This window comes from Pagrus major, chromosome 18 (assembly GCF_040436345.1).
Source record: "Pagrus major chromosome 18, Pma_NU_1.0".
Lineage (NCBI taxonomy): Eukaryota > Metazoa > Chordata > Actinopteri > Spariformes > Sparidae > Pagrus > Pagrus major.
Genome location: NC_133232.1, coordinates 20,068,963 through 20,096,454, shown reverse-complemented (window position 1 = coordinate 20,096,454; position 27,492 = coordinate 20,068,963). Strand labels below are relative to the sequence as shown.

Genomic DNA, 27,492 nt, shown 5'->3' with positions numbered 1-27,492 from the left:
TCCCTATGTTTCCCACTGCTAGGCTGGCATCTGTTCTCTTTGTTCGCAGCAGTCTCCCTATCATCTCCCCTCTCAGACACTAATGCTTCTGTTTCTTCTCCTCTCAAGCAAGCCGGCTTCACCTTCTGTCCGCTCTCACCTACATTTCCAAGACATGCTTGCTTTTTGGCTCGTCCTTATTAACCTTCAATTACCCCCTGTTTCAAGTAATATAATCTCCCATGAGTATTCAGTGTTGCCCGGCTTTAATCTGAGATCTGTTTGGCTGGTCAGCTGCTCTGATCACCGTTATCCCCAGTGGTGGAAGCTCAAGAGAAGCTCAACAGAGACTTCCTGTCATTTTCTATTTTCTTCACTTTTCCTTCTGTCTACCTTCAGTAGCTCAACCTCTACATCAACTCCACATTTTTCTTTTTCTCCCTTTTCTCTATTATTGTCTCTCTTTTTTGCCACACACACTGGTACCAGCAGCGACATAAACACGATTTTATTGCTCTTGCACAGGTACTAAATCTCCCTTAAGCTTGGGGAGCTAAAGCTGTTTATTCCAGGGAACAGCGAGCGCACCTCTCTGGAGTGCAACATTCCATGGGGTATGGGTCCTCAAGAGAGGTAGAAAGGTAGCGAGGCAAAACCAACCTCCACCTTTAAACCTCTAAAACCTGTTTTGCGTTTCTTGACAATATGCTTCGATTGAAGGATCTCTTTGACGTGTTATCGTTGAATGAATCATCTCCAGAATAGATTTCAAGTCATTAGCCGGAGATCCCAGAGTGAAAACCCTCCTACTCAGTCAGGTCTGGGGACATTCATGCAGATCCACGTTATTGGTGCTGTGTGTTTCCGTCCCTCGGGTCCCTGTCCTCTGAATGGAAGCGGATTGATTGCACTGTGTGAGTCATGCTGTGTTGGAGGCCACCCCCGCCCATCACCTGAGGGATTCTTCACAGGCACAAGCTGTGTGTGAGACGCTCTCTCATCAGAACCAGCGAGACATTTTTTTTTACTGAGATGAGGTGTCGAGGAGGGTGCGTTTGCACCCTAAGCAGCTCCTGAGCGCACGTGCATGTGCCCGTGAGCGAATCGGATATCAACTTCTTTTGCTCTGCCTCTCATTAACATAGCTGATTAGCTCCCCGGAAGATGGATGGGACCTGAGGGACCACAACATGCTCTCTGTTTTTATTACACACATCATCTGACAGTTATTAGCCATGGGTGGCTGAGTGGAGGATGACTGTGTGCGTCTTCCAGTGTCTGGTGTCAGATGTGTTTATCCCCCCTCAAAGGGCTCTGTGGTTGATTGAGTGACCCTTCACCCTTGTTGAGGTGGTGTATATTACTGCCTGATGTGACAGCAACCTTCCTGCTACTGTCAGCCCTCTTCTGTCTTTCAAAAGGATACCTTAAACTAAGTATGGACAAGATAGTATAGCATACCTTGTGATTATGAGCCAGCGAACTAAAGGAACTGCCTGCCAGCCAACATGAAAAATTGCTTTCATACCTGCACTAGGTTTTTCAGATTTATATATTTATTTTGTGGGAGCATTTTATGCCTTTATTAGAAAGCTGACAGTAGAGAGATGACAGGGAATGAGGGTGAACGGAGGTTCCTAAATACGCTGTTCACATGGTTCACGTTGGCGTGTTAACCTAGGTTCACAGTGGTGGCTACATAAGGGCTCATATGAAAAGAGTCTCTTGCAAGGTCTTCAACATTTGCAATTTTTGACAATGTTTTGGGTGATTGTATGAGGTCAAAGTGGATATTTATTGTGGGAAAAAAATGTGTAATGTTACGTTTACATTTCTTGATGCCGGCTATTATGAGGACTTAAAAAAATGGGTCATTGCAAAAACTGAGCTGAACAATCAATCAAAGTTGAAGTTGATTAGTTGACCAATTTGAGACAATTTTGATAATCAACTAATCGATTCAAGCTATACAGCAAAAATGTGAAACATTTGCTGGTTGCGTTTCACAAATGTGAGGATTTAATTTTTTTCTCCCTTTTCTAACATAAAAGAGCTGCAATGACAAGTCGAATAACTGATTAAATCGTCAACTGTTGATAATTAATGAATTTTTAAGCAGAAATGTCCAATTTCTCTAATTTCAGCTTCTCAAATGTGGATATTTTCTGATTTCTTCACTTTATGAAAACAGTGGTGGACTCGAGATGTTTGAGGGCGAAAAAAATAAAAAGCTGTGTGCGAGGGCGGCACCAGCATGCAGAAAGGGTACTTGAAGGGCACCCATAGGGCACTATATCATGTTTTGTCCACTGGAAGAAAACCCCAACAACTAATGGATTAGTCAAGAAAATGGTCAACATATTAATCAATAATTAAAAAGATAATCGCTAGTTGCAGCCCTATTTCATTGTGATTGTACGTACGTCTGGGTTTTGGACAAGTGGTACAAAAGACTTTTGTAGTTGTTGCCTCAGGCTGTGGGAGTTTGTGAAAGGCATTTTTCAACAAATTTGGTTGTGTTATTAAGTAAATTATTAATTGACTAATCACAAAAATGATTAACTGATTATGAAAATAATATTTGCGGTATATATTTAAGGATTGGCCACCTGCTGAATTCATACTTAAAGCAAATAGGGGGCAGCATTTCACCAGAGTCACCAGCTAACTTACATTTTGTTAGCGAAATTAGCCATGCAGCTAACGATACAGACTGGGAACTCAGGGACCAGGGGAGTATTGGTGTTTACACTGCCTGCACAGGAGCTTTGAACCCTTAATGGCCAGGGCTAGCTGGTTAGCACGCTAACTTCGGTAAATATCTGTGATAAACTACATAGACACCATGACATGAAATCTGTTATTTCTTCACATTCTGTCGATATTTTTTAATGTTTCCAACAAAGATTCTTATACATTGCACCTTTGATATAGCATCAGTGGTTTTCCTTGTTGTGTCTCATTTTGCGACCAGTTTTTGACTGAAAAAGGACAGATTTGAGCTCCCTAGGGATCAGTCTGAGATCCGTGGTCTTGTGGTATAAAGGTGACCCTGGATGGACAACATAAGCCCAGGTGTGTAGTAGTTGGAGTGAGACTCACTGTATGAAGGTGGTGTGTGACTCTGGGAATCAATCTGACAGGGTTATACTGAGGTGGAGTAAAGCTGGGCTGGATTCAGCTGCTCTCTCTTCCAGTCTATGTTTTTTGTCCCTGGATGCCCCAAAAAAATAAACAAAAAACATTCATTTCATATCTTTGGAAAACAGAAACAAAAGTTTTGTTGTAAAAATACACAGAATAGCGAATGGCTTATTACTGATGAGCGGATAAGATGAGCAACTTAATCGGATGTCCTATTTTGTGGAGTCACCTGACATGTCAGTCCTCAGTAGAGGGGCTCTATTAAAAAAGGACCTTTATGCATGGCTGAACAAGAACCCTCCAATCAGTACGTTCCCTCCAGCTGAACCCAGCATCCTGCTGCTGTGAAATTCCCTCCGTACTGCTGACCTTAATGTTGCACAGGATAATGGCATGCATGTCCCAGGGGAGGAAAATAGTAGAAACTCCATGTCCCTTCTGTGTGTGTGTGTGTGCTTGTGGAGGCATATAACGTATATAACATTCTTACGAACATTTGTGGATTGCATGCGGTCACAGTAAGCCCATGAGTTCAGAGAACATGTGTTCACTGAGCTAACATTCTCAAAACAACATCCTTATATTGATTCTCTGAAACCTGGTTAGAGTTTGACTTCCCCAAAAAATACATTTGAAAAATTGTTTTGCTACTGCACACGGTACAATTCAATCCAGCTGTATTGATTTTCTTGACGTATCAAGCAATGCAGAGATATTGAAAAACGAATCACACACACCGACATGAAGGAGCTGCTCTGTAATACCACAGGCCTGTGCACAGGTTGGCAATCAGCTCCAGTGGAGCAACTGGGAGGCAGCTACCATGCACAAGGGCACCTTGATACCTTTGACTGATACAGTTGGCCAATGTATCTGGCAAAAAACAGAGCTGTATTTGCATATTGCCCAGTCAAATGTTCTCACTTTGATATCAGGCTATTGTTCCCTGTCTACAGCTAAAAAAAGTGTTAATAATAGCATCATAGACACATTTCTTGTTAGATTATAAGACTAAAAGCACGGAAACAGGTTAAATATACTGCTTAAGAACCTTACCTATTATGTCATTGTTAAACCTTTACTTAATATATGCTTTATTATGGATTTATTAGCAATTAGCCATGCACTTATTAACAGTTTTTTTTTAATATTATCAATAAGGGGACCCAAATGCAAGACACACAGAGGCAGGCAGGTTGAACAACAAAAAAGCAAGCCTCAATAACAAGATGAAGTCATCCAAAATCCAAAATGCAAGCAACAAAAAGGCATCAAGGAGAACACAAGAAAACTAACCAACGAAGAGAGAACACAGGCTTAAATACACAGGAATACATTCACTAACAAAACACAGGTGTACACGGAAAAATTGTGGGAAAAAGACAAAGACAGGAAGTAGAAAGCAAAACATGACACGCAAGGATATCATCTACAAAATAAAACAAAAAATAGCTAAATCAAAAACACTAACCATGACACAGTTAACTACACTTTGTAGTTAGAAAAAACAATCCCATTCTAAAGTTAAGAAATTCTTCTTTCTGCGCTTAACTCAATTTTAAAAGATTATTTTTATTGGCTTTTGCCAATAACAGAAGGATGAAATCAAACTTGGGCCTATAAACAGTTTGTGACTGTTAAGAAGTGTCTTAGAAGTGCTTATAAATGTCTCAGACTCTAACAATAGAATCAGCTTTAAAGTTCTTTAAATCCATCATTATTTCAAGTATATGGCCTTGGTTTTACAGCTTCATGATTAATGTAGTCATCAGGTCAACCTCTTGTTTTTAGACGTGAACCAGTGATGTCCCAGTGGCATTGTGTGATTCTGTACTGGGCTATAAACATTCATGGGCAGTACGAAGGATGCAGCTACCAAAGCCCTCACAGCCCTCCCATCATCCACAGCTTCAGATGCAGCAACAACTGTCACAAACACGCCCTCTTTGTACAGCCGGCACAGACACGTCTGTCATTTGATGTTTGGCTCATGCTAAGCAGAGGAACAGCTGCAGGGCACAGGAAACAGAGAACAGGGAACACAGTAGCTGCGTGAGTTGTTTCTGACAGCTCCTCCTGCTGTGCGAGCATCAGTCCCTTTAGGAGTTTTCCTCTCGTTTCCCGCGGCCCAAACCTCTTTGGCCAAATGCAAATCAACTTATTGTTCATTCATAGAAGAAGTTTGGAAAGGGTGAAAATGTAAAGTCAGGAGAGCTTTGCTGCATCATCTGTATGCAAGCGTCGAAGATTGCTGTTGACTTTTTGGAAATGATTATGGTTTGTTGTGAGTGTAAATAAAAAATGCGGAGCGGTGAAAATGTGCTGCAAATCGTTCATTATTTTAGAAATTATCGAGGGATTTCTGCAAAGCCAAGTCAGTTTTGCAAATTTGCTAATTCCTTGAGGGGCAACCTAATTATGACAAAATGTCCAAACACTCACAATTCCCACTTCATCTTCCAAAAGTCCTTTAGCAGCTCTGAGCTGCTGTAATCCCTGCCAGAGAAACTGACTGTTGCCCAGGCAACCTCAGTCCTGCCACCATGGCAGCTGTAACTGTGGCGAGGAGACACGTTGTGCCAGGGTGGACAGGTGTTGCTGGGGTCTTCAAGATCACTTTAGGTCTCTCATCCCTGCCTCAAATGTCGTTACACGTGTGGAGCGGCGCTAACTAGCCGCTCGCGCACACAAACACGCTCAACAGGCCGCTCCTCTATCGCCGTCCGAACCAGACCTGAGACTGCTGAGTTACACTAATGTTCTGTGTCGTGCTCATGTCGAATTAGACGAGCGCATGGTAATCGTTGCCAGCACGGAGCAGGCGGCTGGTGCCACATGGCTATATGTTTTTTTTCTTTTGTCAGACAGACTGTAGGTATGAAAAAATGACTCACATTCAGTGAAACATGGTAGCCTGCTGTAGGGCACAGTAATGGGACACTGCACAAAAAGTCAAACAAGCTCTCATTACCTTTTATCCAGGCAGAACATGGAGGCCACTGCTGAAATTGGTCCTAGAAAATTGTAAGGGGAAATATAATGTGTGCTAGAGGAAAGCAATAGCGGAGAGAGTGTCGATTTAATAGCAAGACCGTGTGCAGGCCGTGAAGGAAAGATAGTTCTGTTACTGAGTCAGTGTGGCGAGGCTCAAAATGTCTATTTCAGGGCTTGCTTTAAGTAGGGTGAGTCACCAGGCTTTTGGAGCACTAGAGGCTGCATATGTGTGTGTGCATCCATGTGTGTGCACATGTATTTTTATGTGATACTGCCGAATTTCTCTCCCTCTCTCTCCCGTTCTCACCCTCCCTCTATCTCCGTCACACACACACACGTGCCTGCCCGGAGGGTGCAGGTCTGTGACAGGTTAGGCGTTTTGGGTGCGGGCCATCCCCTCACTGTCTTTCCCTCAGCTCCTAGCGGTGAGCTGGCCCTTGCACGGGGACAGGCAGCGGCTTCAATCTGTTTGGTAAATACTGAGATAAGTAAGGCCCACCCATCGCCACGGCAGAAAATAGCCCAGGCCAGACCTGCGAGGGCAAAGATAGCATGCCATGCTGAAAGCACACAGAGGATATACCTTCCAAAGAGACGCATCGGACATAAACGAGCTATTTTCAGAAATTAGAAGGTGTGAAAAGGAGTCAGAGTCTGTTAGAGACGGACAGACAGACAGACAATGGGCGGATGGAGAGAGTGAGGGGGAAAAAGCAAATGAGAGATGGACGCCGCCTCCAGCTGTCTGTAAAATGTCAATGGAACCCCGGGGATGCATTGATTAACCTCTTTACGCCTAATCTGCCTTCACCTCCTCCACCTCTCACTGAAGGCAAACACACAGACTGGTGGTTCACAGATGGACAAAACTGGCCAGCTTTGCATAAACGTGCCACAGAGTGGCTGAATGGACAAAGCTATTAGAGCTGCTTTCAACTGAAAATTCAAAAGCACTGTGTGATGACTCAGCTTTGAATTGAAAGGGTTAACGAAGTGTGACTAATGACAGATATCTCATTTTCTATGTTTTCAGTTTTTTCCCCACTTTTTCCCATCAGAGATATCTTCCTTTTATACATCTGGGTGTTCAGGTGTTAGATGAAAGCATGATGAAAACTTTCACACTATCTGGAAATCAATTTAGCTTAGTTCACTTCAATTTAATTGATATGGGGCTGCAACTAACGACTACTTCCATTATAGACTTGTGATGATTATTTTCTCGATTCATTGATTAGCTGTTTGGTCTGCAAAGCATCAGAAATACTGAAATTGAACATCATAATTTCACAGAGCCCAAGGGAATGTCCCCAGATAGCTTTTTCTGCTCGACTAGAAGTTTAACACTCAACATATTCAATATACTTGACCGTACGATACAGCGCTTAGAATTGACTGTAAGATGGAGGAAAAGCAGCACTTTGGAAAGGCTGGAATCGACCGTTAAATCAATTGTGTGACTAATAATTTTAGCTTTAATTCAATACATCTTTGTCCCTCCCACACGAGGAAATCTATCGGTCATAATTTCAAGTCAAATCATTACAAGCCTACATAGAGTGTAGATGTCATGTAACAAATGTTCAAATGTCATTGATTTTATTGCATTGTGCAAAATGGATTGTTTATGCAGTTAAATCTACAGTAACAAGTTTACATTTTCACATCCGACAATTCTTATTACATTTGATTTTGCACCATTTTGATGTGCACCAAAGTAGCAATTGCCTCCTTGTGAAACTATGTGAAGTCATTGTATTCATTTCATTTTGCTCACTATAACAGCCCCGGCCTTTACTTTCACTTCTGCAAAAAAATATATATATTAAGTATATTAAATCTTAGCATACCTGAGTATACTTGTAGACAGACTAGTCATCAGTACACTTCAAAAGACATATACTGACAGTGAATTACAAAGGACATAAAAATGATTCTTTCTATAAGTACAGTAAATGACTTTTATAAGTACTTGAAATTTTGCATATTTTTTAGAAGTACACAGAAGTACAACCTAAAATAAATTAACATTAAAGTGCACTGTTTGTAAATCTTCTAATATATACCTATATTGTACAATTTACAATGGACTTACAACAAAGCACACTTTAAAGTACACTAAAATACCACTTGAAGTATTGTTAAATTAGTATATTTTTTTTAGTCCATTGAATTTGAACTTGAAGTGTGCTTGTAATACATTTTCTATTTTCTAAAATAAAAAATATTTAATACAATAAATAAACTAATAAATAAATTCATTTTTTTTCAGGGTTTTCAGTTGGACACAAATATTCCAAAATCCTGTAATCAGTTCAGAGACTAATCTTCTCCATGTCCCTGTTTTTTCTCTTTTCTCTCTGGCAGTTTGCTCCCAGTTCTCCAAGGGTGTGTATGCCATCATCGGCCTGTATGACAGGAAGACAGTCAACATGCTCATGTCCTTCTGTGGAGCGCTGCATGTCTGCTTCGTCACACCGTCCTTTCCCATCGAGACGGCCAACCAGTTTGTCATCCAGCTGAGGCCTGAGCTCCAGGACGCTCTGGTGGGAGTTATCGACCACTACGGATGGACCAAGTTCGTCTACATGTACAGTTCTGACTCGGGTAGGAAACACGTGCACACCTCCATTTTATTTCATTTCACATCGTACTGCATGTTTGGTATCATCATTTTTAGTGGACATCTTTGTCTTTGGTAAATACAAATCGTTTGTAGCTTTGCCACATCACTATGAAAAGGATTATACATGTAGGTTTTTCTCTTATGTTATCACCCTCACTTACATTTAAAATTTCAACATGGTATTTCTTTCTAAAACGCAGTTCCACTACGCTACATGCACATGATGACGTTTGGAGGCAGAGCCAGTCGTTAAAGCAGCCACCATTAGCCGTCTTCATATTGCCATGGCGACAGCAAAAGGGTCAATTGTAGCCATTGTGCAGCAATGAGCAGCCATCAGAGCATTTATTTTAGACCGCCAAAGGAAGAAAGAGGGAGAACACAGAGAAGAAACATTGACCTGCACTGAGTAGCGGATAAATCACACAATAGAACAAAAGATTACGCTTCTCATTGAGCTGTCCTCAGCAGTAACCTGTGTTGCAAATGTCCCTTTGTCAGTAGCATGCCAAAAGAAAAAAAAATAACACAGGCAGGGCTGTAGCCTTCAATTTAAACATCTTAATAACACTCCTGCAGAGGCTGGCAGAAATAAAGCAGCACACCTGTCAGCCTCCTGCTTCCTCCTCTGCCTCTCCTCTCTAGCCAATCAGCTATACCCTTCCCATAATGCCATGCCATCTGTCCCAGGTGTTGTGGGTTTTGGAGCATGACTCAGATGGGTGTATTTTGTGTGTGTGTGTGTGTCCAAAAGCAAGCACACTTTGCTTATTTTGAATATGCATACAGTACGACGGCTCATTGCAACTTTCATCTGCTGGTGTTTCTGACTTGTGTGAGAGACGTAAACAGGCTTAAATTAAGTCAGCTTTAAAAGACAGATGCCATCATGTCACTCCGAGCAGTGACTGTGGAGATTTCACAGTCGTCTCCAGCCCTATTGATCCATGATGGCCGTAGCGGCACACATGTCTCTCAGATTTCTTTTATCCCCTGTGATCCCTTTATTATCCACTTGCAAAACTGTTTGTTGTGTGTGTGTGTGTGTGTGTGTGTGTGTGTGTGTGTGTGCTCAGGGTCACCCCTGTGTGATTGAGGGGTGGGATGAAGCCAGTGGAATCGGTATCAGTAGTCCTCCTGTTGCCTGGATACTATGCTGTAGTCACCCCTCCTACCGGGTTATTTTAAGCCTTTAAGAAAAATCGTATTTAGTTGTGAGGTATTTCAGTGCGTGTGTGTGTGTGTGTATGTGTGTGTATGTGTGTGTGTGCTTCTTTTATCAAAGCATCTTAACCTTATCTTATTCTCTTTTAAAGCACTTGTAGATAATAGTGCATAGACAGAGCATGCACACCATGTGCAGAGGGTTCAAATCCAACCTGTGTCCCTTTGCTGCATGTCCTCCCCCTTTGTCTCACCTCCTGTCACTCTACAGCTGTTCTATAAATAAAGCCACAAAAGGCCAAATAAATAATAATAATAAAAAGTTATCTAATTTCCAGTGGAAATTAGATATGCATTTATATTTCCACATTTTTCCAGTGCTTTCATCCATCATCTGAAGTTGACAGGGAAATACAAATATACCATATGCAATGTCACTTTCCTTACATCTCAGGAACTTTGATTTGATTGTTCCCCTTTTTTCCTATTAACATTTGTTTTTCCGCGCTGCATCGACTGATAAAAGTGCCTTTCTTTTTTTTATTTTCAAACGCAGAGAACGGGAAAACAAATTTGATAGCCCATTAAACCCGTCATAAACAATATTCAGGAAATTGTTCCCCCCCAAAGTGTCATTTTCTCTACTCTCGATTGCCTCGTGCCCAGGTCTCCATGTATTGCCTCTGGCCAGAAGGTTGCTTATGACAGCCAGATTCCATTATGATGTTATTCTCTTGCAGGATGCCTTTGGAGGACCATATTTACCTTGGCCAATCCCACAGGCCTCCCTGTCAGGCTGGCTCTGATTTATAGGGGCGCATCAGCCACATAGTTACATTTTAAAAAAGGCGAGAAGATATTCAGTATGAACATAGTGAGACCATAAAAGGGAAAGAGAGAGGGGAAGGAATGTAATATTTCAGCCTACAGGTCTGTCTGTGATACGGTACAGTACAGAACATTCTCAACACGAAGCGATAATGAGATACAAGCACTAATTTTAGCTCCTGTTGACTGTTGCCCAGCTGTATGCTCAAGTGCTGGAACATAATGTACATAATGCAGAACAAGACTAACAAATAAAATAAACACATAATGACATGAGGAAAAATTAAGATGATTAAAAGAAGGAATAAATGGTAAGTGGGACGGAGGCTTCCTTTGCCTGGTGCTGTCCGTGGTGCTGAAGTCCCGGCACCAGGGACTCGACTCCATTCAAAGACAGTTGTCGATGCTCCTCAGGACCCACTGGCCTTATTCAAGGCCGTGATTAACTGCCTCCTTTGTTCCCATGCCTATCATCAGTTTCACAGCTACTATTAAATCTGTCAGCACCAAGGACCATGATTATTCACTCACGGGCAGCAGTGTAAGGAAAGAGACCCCGTGAAAGGTGCCATACGTCTCCATGCACCTTTCCAGCAATGCACCTCCACCAGCTTTCAGGGTGTCTAATTTATTTACATGTGTTGTATTGTGGTCATGTGTGGAGGCGAAACGCCATCCATCTTTGTGTTGCTTAATGACCTGGTGTCAAACAGCCAGCATGAATTGCCTGGAGAGCAGCTGGTGTGCATTGTAATAAGGCCAGGCAATCATCTTTCAGAGGCTGTCACTGCATTTCTCATCCTGCTTTTGACAGAGTCTGTGTTGTTGTTTTTGGTGGTGTTGTTGTTGCTGTAGATAAGCCATTTTTACATTTGCTCACAGTGCATTAAAAGCCTGTATGAATATGAACAAACAAGCATGGAGGATATGCAAAACACACCATGTATAGGCCCACGGTGGCTTTAACGGTGTTTGCGAGCTTAGTGGAAGCAAAACAAATACGGCAACATCGTGTATTAGTTTACATTTCTAAATTTTGTAATTGCTATAATTCATTTGGGTAATGGCTGCCAGTCTGCTGCGGGTGAAATTACTTTATTTACTCTGTGAAACAACTGTGGCTGCCAGCTCGAGAGAAATCTGATTGGTCCACTGCCAGCAGCGAAGGAGTACAACAGTGAGTCAGATTGTAAATCACAGCTCAAGATCAATGTGTTCTCTAATCGCCTTTTATTTCCTGTCTTAGCATGAGCCTTTATCTCACTGGCTGCTCTACCTTCTTTCTCCATGATGCTCAAGCAGCATATAGGTGACAGTGTAATTGAGTAGCCCCGCCTGTAATTGGCGCTCGGAGGACGTAAAGCTGGTTCAGTGTGTCGTCCGCGATGATGCACGGGCTGATTATTTGTTAGCGTGAAAGTGGTGATTATTTAGCCCGCCGCTGTACGAGCTGGAAAAGCACACCTGTACGTGTCAATGTGCTTAATGGACTGTCCCACTCGTTGTGCTATATCACTGACGCTACGGGGGGATTCTGATGGATAAGCTTATCAAGAGCGTTTTGGTTTTCTGCACAGCTTCTGTTTGGTTCTCGAGTTACTTTAATTTATCTTTGAGCTCATAACGCCACTACACACAGTATAAGATTAACCTGCTCATAATTTATGTCTCATGCTGCCTAATAGAATACAGACACTTGAGAATTGCTCTCAAGTGGAATCCCAACAAGTCATTCATCTCTTCATTTATCTTTTTGCAGAACTTTATAAATGTCTCTCTCCCAGATTTCCTCTTTTCCTACTTTCTGCAATCCCCAAATATATTATCTTCCTCCACTCTTCTGTCCAGGCCTGTCAGTGCTGCAGAAGGTTCTGGACACAGCGGCGGAGAGGAACTGGCTGGTGACTTCGGTCAACGTGGAGACCATGACGGAGGCCTCCTTCTTGAAAGTGTTCCAGGATTTGGACAAGAGGAAGGAGGGCCAGATAATCATCGACTGTGAGACTGAGAGGCTCACTGGCATCCTGAAAAAGGTGAAGAGCTTCTCTCTGTTTTTGCTATGATAGGGGATTATGTAATTATGTTCAAATATGTAGCGCAATATCAGCTTCAAGACTGCAACCTCATGATTTGATAAAACCATAGTGTATTTTTATGTTTTAGCTCCAAAGTAGAAATGTCACATTTGTCAGTGAAATTACCTTTTGGACACATACTTAAACTTGAAAGGAGTTGAAAGCACTACTTCAGAACAAGGTTGTGCATGTTTTAAACAGATGAACAAAGGAGAGACGGGGGTGGATATAAATGGAAAGTGGGGGTTGGGTTGGTGGTCTGGTGTGGTGTTTAGTCTCCCGGAGCATCAAGGACAGGAGAGATAAATAACGCAGCTCTGGCATTTGGAGTCGGCAGTTTGTCTGTGATAGCATCATCAGTTACTCACCTCTGTACTGTTGAAAGGAGAAGGATCTTGGCGTCACAATTGCTTGTTCGCCAAACCAAACAGAGATTGTCCAATCGTAGCTACATGATCAAAATAAGGTATTGCAGGCGAAGCTTTATAGTTATTTTAATATGCACACATCAACTGTACATCTTATATTACATACTGTATAGTGTAAGGTAGAGTCTGTTTTGTAGCCTTTTCCGAAAGTGTAAGCAGTGGATTAAAGAGTGTTAGTCTGCTCAGATGTTAGCTGGCATCGTTAGCATGTCTGGCTAACTGGCTTACTACCTTTTGTAGTAACCAAGGGTTACTTCCAAGTCCAAGGAACATTTCATTTGCTAACTGCATTAGTTTGTGGGGTTACAGGTTACATAAAAAAACAAAAAAAAAACCCTGTTTGACTTGTCCAGGCCTGTTATTAGAGTTTGGAGTAACGTTAGCAGCTTTGTCCGGCTAGCAATCCCAGCAGGTCCTCCACCTAAAAGCCTTTTCTCTTTCAAAGGTGCGATATGTAAAACCAAAATAAACTAGAGATGATCCACAGAATGTGAAGAAATAACAGTTTTGACATCATGCCGAAGACACTGTGTACTGTGTTGCAGCGATATCTACTGGAGTAAGCATGCTAACCAGCTAGCCCCGGGCCTGAAAACCTCTTTCTCCCGGCAGTCCAAAGCTCCTGGAATAACGGTGTAAACACCAAGACTCCCCCAGTAGTCCAGCTAGCTGCATGGCTAAGTGAGCTAACAAGCTAACGGCAGCCACAGCCAGAATAGAATACAGTTAGCAGCAGCTAGCAGTTACCTTGGTGATATGCTTCCTGCCTTTGTTGGAGTATGAATTCAACAGGTGGCCAACTCTTACTTATTGCACCTCTCACACGTTACGTTTTGATTAAAAATCTGATCTTACATTTTTACTCATCATATTTATAATGCTGGGACTAACAATCTCTGCACTGCAAAACAAGAACAAAACTGTTTCTTTGGTTGCTGTTTAGTTGTTTCTTCTACATCAATCATCGACTGGTGATGACGCTGACTTTTTGCCAGGACACACAGCTTTTTGCTTCAGTCTTTAAGTGTGGTATCAATCTTGTAGCCATCAGCTGCCCTTCTCAGACCTCTTTCAGGGTTTCTTGCTTACAGTAAAACGAACATTAAAAAGTCAAAATGAAATTTGCTGGTGCCAGTTGTCTTTCCAGCCAGCGAAATTGATGGTGACCAGCCAGAAATGAGAAGGCTGCATTTATCTGCTGTGTCTGAACTCAAGCACCCATTGTCTCAAATATTAGAATAAAAACATGAGTGGTGAAGCAGCCACCGTTATTACAGACTGTGACAGAGCAGACATTTTGGCAGGAACGGCAGGTGTTTCGAATAACAATAAAAATGAGTGCGTTCCTTTTAGGTGAACCAGTTTCAGGGTCGTCGTATTGTGCACGCCGGCTCACTACTGGCACGGCTTACTGGGACACTTAAAGGACAAGTTCACCCAAAAATTCTGTCATTATCTACTCACCCTCATGCTGATGGAAAGTCAGGTGAAGTTTTGTAGTCCGCAAAACATTTATGGAGCTTCACAGGCATACAGTGTTGCAGCATTCTCCTAAACAAGTGAAGTAGATGGGGACTAGGGTTGGGCGATTGGACTATCGGCTAATTCTTTTTGTCTTACTGTGATTAGAAAGGAGTCGAGAGGAGCAGAACTGACCGGCGTAAAGAAATGCCGACAGACTGCCTGGGGAGCGGGGCTCTGTGTGCAAGTTGCCTGAGCAAGTTGGCGAGGAGTTGCTCAGGAGTATAATAGTTGGGAATACATTTAACCTATACGCAAGTTCAAAAACAGTTTGAAAAATGCAACGCGCAGCATTTCGTATCCATTTTTTCCTGGCATAAATCCCTGCGCGCTGAGGAGTGCAGGGATGAAGCGCTGATTTGGTGAGAGCCGAGCGTCTCTCAGTGTCAGCAGGATGGTGTATTCACAAACGCTCGTGCAAATTGGTAGTGTTAGAGTCCTTTGCCGGTACCATACCTTTGCATTCCATTGGCTTGCCGGTTGCGGTCCAGTTTAAATACAAAAAAATTGAATATATTGGCAATCGCCGATTGATGGGCTGACGGTGGCCAGTTGGAAAATTTTTATATATCACCTAACCCTAATAGGGACTTGTTTTAAAACGTTAAAAAAGACCCGAGAATGGCTCATAAAACGGCTCTGTGCAGCTTGCATAAGTCTCCAAAAGCCCTGAGATTCCAAATTGGTTTGAAAAGACGTTTACACCCTTTACAAAGCTGAAATCTTCACTGTAGCTGTAAGCGTCAGCGGGCTCAACCTTGTTGACAATGACTTAATTTTCATATTTGGGTGAACTTATCCTTTAACAAAATTTGTATCACTTGTGCTTCGTCCGCCATGATGAGTCACAATGTCTGCCAAGAATGCATATGTGCTGTGTGAGAATGAAAATCTTGACAGACATAGCAACAGTAACTAAGGGGGACAGCCAATTAATGTCACACACTTACACACCCGCAACCACTTTGTCCACACAGGCAATTTTTCTCATTTGTATAGTTCTGCTCATTTATGTCACTTACATGATTTATTTGTTTTCTGTCAAATTTGTATAGTTTTCTTCTGTTCCAGTACAAAAAAAAACAAAAAAAACACACACATGCACTTTAATGATGTTCACAACACACACACACAGTCCCCATCTGTATGTGTAGGACATGGCTGCTCCGTGTGAATGTTATTGATGGCCTGGTGTCTTCAGTTAAGGTTATTGCATCAGTTCTCACCAGTTTACAGGAGCTGAGCCTGAGAAGTTCTCCATTCAGACGGCCACCATCAATCATCTGCTCCCTGCCTCCACGTTTCTCTGCACCCAAACAATGGCACACACACACACACACACACAGACACACACACACACCTCTGCCCTTTAAACTCGCCCCTGTGTTCATCTCATTCATCTGATACAGTACACAGATTCTCTTACGATAATGTCACCGACAGTATCCTGAGGGTGACTCCTCGTATAAGCTGAATATTGATGGCGAACGTTCATTGTGACAGAAGAGCTACCTCAAAAAACGAGACAAAAAAAGTGACCCGTTCTCTTGGGGATGAACTCTGAGTGACTCCTCAAATTTGCATGTATAATTAAAAAGCTATTCGCATCCAAAACATTTCCATTTGAAGCTCCACTGTGGCAGTAATGTGCGTTTTCCCCCGGTGTCGGGTGTATTGGTGTCAGCATTAGTGCTTGCCCCCCCCCCCCCACTTCCTTCCTTCTAGTTTTTCCTTGCCTGGGGCCCGGCCGCAGGGCCCGCCTTGTGCCGGGGTCACCATTAATAACAAATGCCACCTTCTGTCATGACCTACAGCATCATTAGACACATACACAACACACACACACACACACAAACAAATGAGTACACTCCCTGTTGTATACATGAGGGGAAACGCTCGCGAGTGAAAAATGTGTGAGGTCATGCGTAGTGCCTGAACAGACTCTGTCCGCTGTGCTTGGGCTATTAATTGGATGCAAGGCGTTGAATAAGTGATGCCCACTCTGCCTTTTGCTGTGTGACCGCCCAGTGTGTTTCGACGACACATACACACACGTATTTGTTGAACAGTACAGCAGGCTCTCTATTTAGGCATTGGACCAGACTGCTTGCCTTTAGTGCCACCGGCCTAGATTTATTTTTTTTTCATCTTACGTCACATAATCACTCAAATGTCAGTCAAAGTGGTGTCTAGTGTGCCCATTTCATGTATAAATAAACCAGCTTTGGCACCATAGTACACCCCCTAACCGTAATGTTCAAACTGTCCTGACCCTCGGTGTTCGGCTGACCTGCGACGCCTGCAGTTAGAGAATGACAGCAGTGCAGGCAGAAGAGAGATGGAGCGTAGGCGAGGGAGAGGGGCTTGTGGCACAGTTCAGCGCTGACTGACTTTATTATTTGAAGATATTGTTAGACCACGTTGGAGTTCCAGGGAACTAGGATAATATATCATAGTTGTTTGAATATTAGATCAAAGATCAAATCAGAGCTCTCAGGGAAGCAATATTGAAAGTAGAGTAAAGAGGAGGGGGAGGGAGGCGAATATAGTAAACAGTATTACATTTACAAATTGATGACTGATTGCAATTTTTACGACACGTAAAAGTCGAGAGGATATGAAGTGGAATATGTAATGTGCACTGTTTATTCTAGCTGTCCTGATATCCATGAATTAGTTAACTTTATGCGCTTATCATCACTTTTGTTTTTGAGTGACGCTAATTCAAAACAATCACCTTACAACAAGGTAAACAATTATGTTTCTACACCAGCGTGAGGCAGCAAGGCACTAAACTGTGCGTAGTTTGATAGGATGAAGAAGAGGATGAAGAAGAGCGTGTTTTGGAATACACAGACAGATTTTTCAATATGAAATGATGTAGTATTTTGGGATAGTCATTCTATTGCACTTTATGGTTTTCAGGCTTGTTTAAAGGGGCACTATGTGGTTTTGGAGAAGAAATATTTATGTTTTCCATAAGTGAATAAACAAGCTGTTCTCAGAGGAAAATAAGGTCCCCAGAACACTGTTTGAAGCTAGAAAGGTGGCAGGGTCCGCCCCATATAAACAAAGTAAAACAGTATGAAACTGTGTTGTCCTTTAAGGTCAGTTTGTTTATTCATTCATGAAAACAAAGACAGTTTGTTTATTTAGTTTGTTTAAGCATAAAAAACAATCAGTCAATGAAGATCTTTCTCTTCTGATTCAAATGTCTTCACCAAAACAACATGGTGCAGCTTTAAAGTAAGAATTGGCCTCCTGTTGAATTCCTACTCCCAAAAAATAGGGTGCAGCATTTTACCAGAGTGATGTGAACTGCTGCTACTGTTAGCTTTTTAGCCCAGTAACCGTGCAGCTAGCTGGACTACTGCTTGGACAAAGGCTTTCAGGCCGGGGGCTAGCTGGTTAGCATACTAACTTGAGTAGATACCTCTGCAACACAATACATAGACGACTTTGACAAAAAGCATCAAAAGTGTTGTCTTCGTCACATTCTGTTGATAATGTTTTGATTTTCTGAATGTTTTAAACTCAAATGTAAACCTTTAAGTAAGATTAATTCGAATTGACAGCGTGCATTCAGCTCATTCGACTGTATTTCCAGTGCTTAATTTGTAAATCACAAATAAAGCATTTTTATTTACTTTTATTAATCACAGCATTCGTGATAATCACTCAAAATCAGTACTGAGAGGCGCATAGAAACAGCTATTCACTGTTTTCTCTCTCTCTTTGTCTCGTTAACTGTCCCTTCTTTTTCCTGTCGTTTCCCTCCTGTGTGTGTTGGATTGCTACAAGCGTGGAGAGAAATGAAATTAGGGCACGGAAAGCAGTGGGCTAAGAAACTGAACTAAGTGACATGTTCTGTCTGTCTCTCCATCATCTCCTCCGCCATGTCTCAGTACTCTGGACAGCTCGCACCTACACACACACACACTCGTCCTAATTTAGCTATATTCCTTGAACCATAACACAGCACAGCACATGATCATATGCCAAAATATTCAGACACTAACGCTTTAGATATTTAGACGCTCTCTCTCTCTGTCTATGTCTCTTTTTAAATCTGATTTAAAATGCATCCAAAATATGCAGACAGGCGGCTTTTAGGAGTCACTTCGATGGGAAATAAAAGAAGAACAGAATAGATTACATCGAATATTACAAAAAATGTATTTACTGATTTTGATAGTGACAAAGAAGGTGCCAGGTCCGATCAAATAGGTGCCGGTCCCAGTCTGGGAGGCCCCTGATCCTGTTCTGGCAGGGTCCGCCACAACTTAAGCCCTGTCTATTTCTTATTTCCATTGAATTGTTAATTGTTTTGTGATTATAACTTTAATTTCTTGCTTTTTCACTCTTCAGCTCTGGTTGTTTTATGCCTTCATGATTATGATATTGAGGTGAATTCGTCAGTTTAGCTGCTGGCGGTCTTTGTATGTTGCTGTTTTCGTGGGAGTGTCGGGCCAGCTCTGCAGTACATGTCAGTAATACCATTCATTACTGGGGATGGAGGAGAGGAAAGGATATTATATTATATAGAGTTATAATCTGTTGACATGTTGACATTTTACTCAGGTATTAAAAGGAGATCTTTGTTAAGTTGTATCAAATGTTCATTGCTCAGTCCTTTTACTCTGCCTTCTCTCTGTCCTGCACAAGGTCAAGTACTGTACACTGTAGCAGGTTTACTGCTGAGACAATGTCAAAACCTCTCTCTCTCAGTCGCGCACACACAAACACACACAGGCGGGAGGTTGGTTTGTGTATCACAGGCGTTTTATTCTCCCTCTCTCCTCTGACCTTGTCTTCCAGATTGTTGAACAAGGCAAGAATGCAAAGAGCTACCACTACATCCTGGCCAACCTGGTAAGAAATCATCATTATATCTCTGCATTTTAGATTTTCTTAGAAAAATTTCCGCATGCTCGTCTACATACTTTCATCCCTTGTTGAAGCTGCGTCGCTATTAAACGTGGCTCTTAACAGGATTCCAGACTTTCAGTACTTTATTGCCAATTTAATAGACTCGCATGTGCAGAATAATTTAGCCTAAAACTACCGGGTTTTATGTCTTTTATGTTCTCTCATCCCCATTTTCCTCTTCAGCTACATCATATATTCAGTTGCTGCACTGTCAAGCCTGCAGACATAACAGCCGCACAGTAGTCGACTAACAGTAAACGTGTGACAGTCAGACAGAAATCTCTGCAGACTCACAGTGACAGAAAAAGTTCAGGCAGCCAATGTGTGCGAGCTTATATCCATTAGCTCTCCTTGTCTGCTGCCATTTTCTTAGCGCAAATGGTATGTAGGCCCCTACAGCACTGCTCAGACTCACTAAATGCAACCAAATGAAAAGAAAATTGACATCAGCAGCAGCTGTACTAATAACAGCATTAATATGCAGCTGCTGGCGTGAACAATCTCTCACTGCTGGACTTTAAGATTGGCTCAATCTCTCTTGTCTGGCCCGTTTGCCAGATTTAATTTAAAATGATAAGGCTCGGACGTTAATAACAGCTGATACGCAAAGTGGCCACAGTCATTTATAATGGCTCCATTAAAAGGTTTGCGCAAAAATAATTACTTTTTCTTTGTCCTTGCACCTTTTTTAGAAACGTCTCTAATTGACTTAACTTGTGTGTGCGTCTGCTGCTGTTTGTGTGAAAACAAAGCACAGTGCGACGGAGAAAAAGTAAAAAGACTTTGAGTTAATGCTCAAATGTGGTTAAATTATCTGTCGGAAATACCCCCCTCCATGTCCGGCGCTCGCAACAGCTAGTTTCTATAGTAACCTCTTCAGCTCACTGCACTGCATTAGCTCATACATGGAGCAGAAAAAAAACACAAACTCTGTCTGCTCAGCCGAGAAATATGGACACCTGGCAGCACACACAGGTACATTAGGGAGACGGTGGTGAGAGGAGGGGGCTGAGGAGACTCAACACCCTTTTTCTATGCTCGCATTTGTCTTCTGAAGCTCGAGCTCGCCTTCATTTTCTACATGTCACCGTGCGGACCCTCCCCAAAACCAGAGGGGCATGAAACAGTTTGCACTTTATGTTAGTTAACGGCCATTTGTCTTTACTGCGTTTGATATGAAGATCAGAGAGTGTAAACAAGTGAGAGTTTGAAGTAAAGAAACGTGGCCGAGAGAGAGCCGAAGCTTCAAACGACATGAAACAAACATCAGAGCAGAGAAGAAAGGGAAAGGATAGAAAGGTGTGTGTTGTCAGACGGATGCCTGGCGAGTGGGAGACGATCCGGAGGGGCACCTTTTCTTCTCATCAGTCAAAAAGTTTGCTCTTAAATCTTTAGACAAATCACAGACAAATCTGCTCCCCCTCCCTCCAGCGGCATTTCTACTCCCACCCATTCCCCACTCGTCTGCCTCTTCTTCTCCCCACGCTGACAGGCAGCCTGCAGAGAGACCGAATCTGCCTCTCCAGCTCTCTGAAAAACAGCCGTCGTCTCCACATAATAGTCAGGGGAAAAAATACAAGTAGGAGAGATACCATTACAGTAAATCGCTTCTGTCTCCATTCTACTCTGCCTGAGGCATCCCTTCAATTGTTCACAGTAGCCTATAAGGTTTTGATCCTGCCTTTGTTAACAGTGCAGCCTATGAGGACTCAGTCTATCGGAGATTAGCTCCGGCCTGCTCCAGCCATGAAATGAATTTTTTTTTATTTTCTTTCTCACCATTTTTGCCCCTCAGGAAAAAGACAGAGATGAAGCCCGCTCAATGGGATAACCTCTCTAAGTAAAAAGGAGGATTTGTCGTTTTCATTATGCTATTAACCCTTGCGCTTTTGATGGTAGAGTTAAAAACAGGAACTATAAGACACAACGTTCTGAAGAATAACCCTCTAATGCCAGGCCGCTGAACTGCCACCGCTTAGGCTTGTGACCCTCTGAAACGAAGCAGTGCCTACTCTGACACCTCGTCACTGATCAGGACCAATTCAGCCAAAATAATGTTTTTTTGTAAAATTCTCAAGAGAAACAACAAAAGGTGAAAATAACATCTGCTAACCAAACAGTAATTAGTGCTGCACTAATACATACAGAATACAAAGTATATATTTGACTCTGATCTGGTTCACAGCCTGGGGGTTGTGACCCGCTCAGGGGAGTCACAAGATGATTGAATAGAAAGAAAATAGTCGGTTGGTTTGTCAGCAGGATTACACAAAAACTGCTGAACAGATTTCTACGGAACTTGGATAAAGGATGGAGGATCATTAATTTTTGGTGCGGATCCGGATAAAGGGACGGATCCAGGGAAGTTAACTTTAACATTTCTCAGGGTATAATGAGTGCCATTCTGTTCAAAGTTAGCACATTTTTTAGGCCTCTGAAAATCCTTCAAAGCTGCAGTATGTAAGAATTTGCCAACTGTTGAATTTTTACCTCCAAAAACTAGAGGCAGAATTTTACCAGAGTAACTAAATGATGCGAACTGTAGTCTGTTTGTACATGTTAGCTCTTAAGCTCAGTAGAGCTTTGGACCTATGGGACAAAGGGGTTGGTTAGCATGCTAATTTCAGTAGCTATCTTTGTGACACAATCCATAGACATCTTTGACATAACGTCAAAATATTTCAGAAACATTATTTCCCTTTAAATGAAAGAATCTATGAAGACTAGTGACCCCGCAGATCTGTCTTGTGTCTCCTAAACTGATGCGTGGACCGCCTGTCAGTTGAGTTGATGTGGCCATGTTGGGATCATCTCTCATGTTCCTGACTGCATTCCAAATCATTGTCTGTATCATTGATGTATCGGTTTTGTAGTGCGAGAAGTCGAATCCAAACCATGATATCTATCGAGATAGATGATATCTATCGAGATAGATATCATGGTCACTTATTACAAAATGTCCTTCACTTAAAAAACATCTAGTAGGCCTGAATCTGATGAAATGCAATATCTCTGTGTGTGCAATATTCTGCTTTGCATGTGATCAAGGTAATCGTGCACTGCACTTATAAATGAAATTCTAGTTGTATTTGCATATACGTACTATTGCCTTGAATGTCTCACTTCACCTCTCTGCCTGCCCACTTCCTGTCTCAGGGTTTCCTGGACATCGATCTGACAGACCTGAGGAAAGGTGGGGCGAACATCACCGGCTTCCAGCTCGTCAACAACTCTGAGCCCAGCGTCAGCCGTGTCGTCCAGCAGTGGATGGAGTTCGACAACAAAGACTCCAAAGTGCCCAAGAGTGGACTCAAAGTACGACTCCTTTTCCCTTCTTCTTTCTTAATAAAAGAGGTCGTACAGGATATGCTACTAAAAAGATATGCTAAGCTAAGTCATGATTTTTCTCAGAGAGAGTCATGATAACCGATTCTCTGTGAGAGGTTTTGGTTACCAGCCGAGAAGGTTGTTATTTCCCATGTCAGTGAGTTTGTTTGTGACCATCAGCAGCATATTGCAAAAAGTTATGAAAGGGTTTCTATTAAATTTGGTGGGCAGATAACCCTTGATCCGACCCGAGATTGGTGATTCAGATCTGGGATCTCTGCTGTGAAATGATTATTGATTTTTGCCGTAACAACCAGCTGAGACAGAGGACTGTTTGCAAATCTACACACAGTTTGTGTGGAAGTCAAACTTAAAGTAATAGAAACAATGTCAGTGGGTGTAAAAGCAAAGCTGGAGGATTTGAAGCTGCTTTTAAAATTCATAGATTTTATCACAAAATTATAAGTGCCTCTGTTTTAATGTTGTGCTCTCTCTTCGCAGTACACGGGCGCTCTGACATACGACGGGGTGAAAGTCATGTCCACAGCCTTCCAGAACCTAAGGAGACAGAGGATAGACATCTCTCGCAGGGGCAACGCTGGAGAGTGTCTTGCAAACCCACCAGCTCCCTGGGGACAGGGCATAGACATCCAGAGAGCTCTGCAGCAGGTCCGCGCTCATCATACATCGGAACGCGCTAAGGCTAATGCGTGCGCACACGTGCAGCTATAGCCACCGACCCGCACACACTTGGGCAAATTCTTGAGTGGCACATTGGCTAACAGCTCCTGAGTTAGGGCTGGCTGAACAGATTAGGTCTCATTCTGTCGTGTAAAGTTCACATTAAGTCGTAGGAGAGATCTCCAGTATCAAATGTGACATGGTGGCTAGTAAACAAAACCTGCAGGCAATAACACTCCGCCGTGATCATCATGAAATATGACATCAGCAATTGAGTTTAGGAATGTAATATTTGGCTATGTAAATAGAAATGCTGGGCCGGCTGTGAGACTTCTCATTCCCGGGGGAGACCCACAGACACTCATGCATGTATGAGGATGAGTAATTTATTATATTTAAATTTGTATTTAAAAAAGATGTTGCATAAATAGACCTGCCAATTAAAAAGACAATTAAGAGTCAAATATGTTATTAATTTACTCTGGAACATCATTTACATGAAGTATGGACGTATAGTTAATGCACTATATTTGCGAGGGCATACATATAATTGTGTGCGAATGTGTGTGAGTGTGTGTGCGTGTGTGTGTGCAGCCCGAGGCTCTGTCTGCAGAGTGGCTGTGCAGAGGCCTGCTCAGAGTCAATCTAGCCATCTGCCTGCGGATAGACTGGAGATTGAAGCCATGTTCGCTCAATTAACTCCATCACACAGCCAAGACAAACACGCTGCACTGTACACATACACGCACGCTGTCCGTCTGCCATTCACCGAGGGGACCCGGGCGCTTTTCACAAATGAGTCCCATACAAGCCATGCCTTAACATGCATCGTGTGTAAGCGTGACATGCAAATGCCTGCTTCCAGCGCAGACATGAAGAAAATTGTCTGTATGAATGACGTACTTCACGGAAGCCATTATTTACTCATCTGTGTCACCGTTACAGGTCCGTATTGATGGATTGACCGGTCACATTCAGTTTAATGAGAAAGGCCGGAGAACCAACTACACTGTAAGCGTCATGGAACTGGCGCCCTCTGGACCCAAGAAGGTACGCCTGAGGCGGCAATTTAAGATGTTTACTCTTGCTGTTGGAGAAATGTGCTCGCAAGCTTTTTATAGGACTAACACTGTGGCCCATTTTAGGTCCAAGAGAAGTATGGGCAATTACGAATGATCTAAAGAGACAATTTAGGAGTAAAATAGTTCTTCACCGACTGCAGATTAAGACGCATTTACTCATGCATACGCTGATGTGAAAGAGTAACCTTTCAGTGCAGCTCTCAAGTGATCACGTGATTAATCACAGAAAAAAACAATCAGAGACGAGGATTTATCCTACAATCTGCCTCAATTTTCATTATTTGAAAAAATAATGACAGGCTTTTCTGCTAAAGCATGTGTGATTGTCATTTCTAAAGAGGTCCACTGTGTTCATGTGGATTTCTTTCGCTTTAAATTGCTTGATTTAATTTGTCACTGTTAGCAGTAAATACTGGCCCTGGTTTGTGACGTATCCTCTTTGTCTTAGGTCGGCTACTGGAATGAAGATGAGAAGTACGTGACTACAGCCAGCTTCATGAGAGGCAGCAACGACACTTACGGCCTGCAGAACAGGACTTACATAGTCACCACTATCTTGGTAAGTCCGTGTAAAATAGAAAGGTGGAGGGATTTATGTGTGTGTGTGAGAGGGGAGAGACAGAGAAAGGAAGGGTAACATTTTTCATTTTCTTTTATGATAGAGTTCCTTAAAGTTCAGGCCCCTGAAAGAGTTCAGCAGACATCTGTGATTATATCTCGCTCCCTTCCCAACTCTGTTCTGCGAACTTCTGTCTGTTGGACTAAGGCTTGCCTCGAATCAGAATCACTGTATTTTGGCAAGTACAATACAAGTAACAAGTTTTGTCTTGGGGACACCAGATTACAGGATCGCAGAGTTCTACTGCACAAATTCAAAATACGTATGAAAGATAGCACGAGGAGCGAAGAGACACAAGGAATCAGTCTGGAAGGCTGAAGTATTTTTTCACAAGATTACTGCCGTTAAAAAGTAACTTAGAGAAAGAAAAAATACTTGAGTACAAAAACTTAAAACTCCTTCCCTTTCACCATAAATGCATCATGGCTTTCTGGTGCTGGTGTCCCACCACATACAGTCCTTTTATTTTTTTCAACCCTGCCCATCAAAAAATACTGAGTCTGCCACTGATATTAGTAGTTATTAGGCACTGTATAGCTGTGGAAAACACTCATTTCTGAGGCTGTGAAGTGTCAGTGTGTCCTTCATTTCTCTGTACTCTAATGTTCTTTATTTGGCTCAGATGTTACCATCAGGGTGTTTGACGCGACTCGTCCAGGTTGTTGTGAGTTTCCTGGCCTAAATAACACAGACAGAGCTCTGTTAAGGTTTGAGAACACGCTGGCAAAGATTCAGTCTGTCCAGCTCACATGGCAGCTAGGTTATCATGACATTCTCTTAAAAGAAAGTAACACAGCTAGCAATATCTGATTCATATACAGTAAAGGGTCATAAGGATGGTAGTATACCTTTACAGGATGTTCAGTGTGTCTGCATCTTGTTGAAAATTTAATATCAGAGAACACTGAGACGTCTGTAGATGCCTCGAGCCCGGCGCTGGTTCTCTTTGTGCTCCTGGTATATTTCTTTCATGTGGGAATGTCTTTTATCTGTGGGAATCGCTGCAGCTATGTAATTTTGTAGGACTTGTAGCAGATGTAGCTGTCCAATATATGGATGAAATGTGTAAAAAACTGCTGAATTTAGAAATTCTGCTGCAGTCTTCAGGTCCAGCAGGGCAATGTGTGCGCAGCTCTTCTTCACTGTGTGGGTTTAATAGGGTAAAAGATTTCATCTATGCACTTCCCTTAAGAGAAATTCACTCCTCACCAGATAAAGGCTTTGTGGAGGTGATGGAGCTGAGAGACAATATGGAATAATGGGGGAAAAAGCATTAGCAGCACTGAATCTGTGCAATCCTTTTAAAGAGGCAGGCTTTCAGTCAGGGACCTTGTAGCGTCAGCAGGAAGCAGCTTAATGCAACAATAAATGGTGACATTAACAATGTGAATCGTCATGTAACACTGCATTCATGTCATGTCATGCAGACCATAAATACAAGCGCCCTGGTTGGAAAAACTTCACGTCAGCAAGTTAGGTGTAATTAAGATATGGGGAATCTCTGATGTTAACTGTATTTCCCACTTGGGGGGGAAGAATTGCCTCAGAGGCAACAAAATGGGGCTAAAATGGCTGCGATGGTGAGCGTTCCTAAATAAACCCAGCAATAAAACTAATCAAACCAATTCAGCTGATTATAAAGGAGCTATGTAGCCTAGCTTGCACAGTTTGTTTACTCCTGATTTAACTCACAAAGGGGTAAGATAATGTTCCTCAATAAAAACTAATTTAAGCTACTTTTGCGCTCATCTGGTGTGTTCAGGGTCAGCTGCTGTATGTGAGTAATCAGGTATGAATACTCCCAAGCTGTCATAAAAGTTTTCTCAGTCGTGATTCAAGAAGTCCTGTGCGATTTGAAAATGTGGCAACATCAAAAATGATTTAATTAGAAAACAATAAATAATGAAATAAACCAAATAAACAGTTGAATGGCTAAATTAAATAAATAAATACTTGAAATAGTTTTTGTGTATAATAATACTTATGATTGCAACTAACCTTAAAGGGTCACTATGTAGTTTTGGAGGAGAAATTCAAACCAAGAATTTTAATATTTACAATATTAAAGAGGTAATAATACAAACTGAGAAATATA

General features: G+C 42.1%; 1 protein-coding gene across 5 annotated transcripts in view; it reads left to right on the top strand.

Moving 5' to 3' along the window:
- Positions 1-27,492, top strand: part of gria1a (glutamate receptor, ionotropic, AMPA 1a) — a 76,102-nt gene that overhangs the window by 13,058 nt on the left and 35,552 nt on the right. For 4 of the 5 annotated variants that reach the window (XM_073486846.1, XM_073486845.1, XM_073486848.1 and 1 more), the window contains exons 3-9: positions 8,485-8,724; positions 12,584-12,768; positions 19,578-19,631; positions 22,845-23,003; positions 23,517-23,684; positions 24,642-24,746; positions 25,227-25,337. In XM_073486846.1, coding sequence (XP_073342947.1) covers positions 8,485-8,724; positions 12,584-12,768; positions 19,578-19,631; positions 22,845-23,003; positions 23,517-23,684; positions 24,642-24,746; positions 25,227-25,337 — 1,022 coding nt within the window. The remainder of the gene's footprint in view (positions 1-8,484; positions 8,725-12,583; positions 12,769-19,577; positions 19,632-22,844; positions 23,004-23,516; positions 23,685-24,641; positions 24,747-25,226; positions 25,338-27,492) is intronic. The other variant, XM_073486849.1, reaches the window with a different exon arrangement.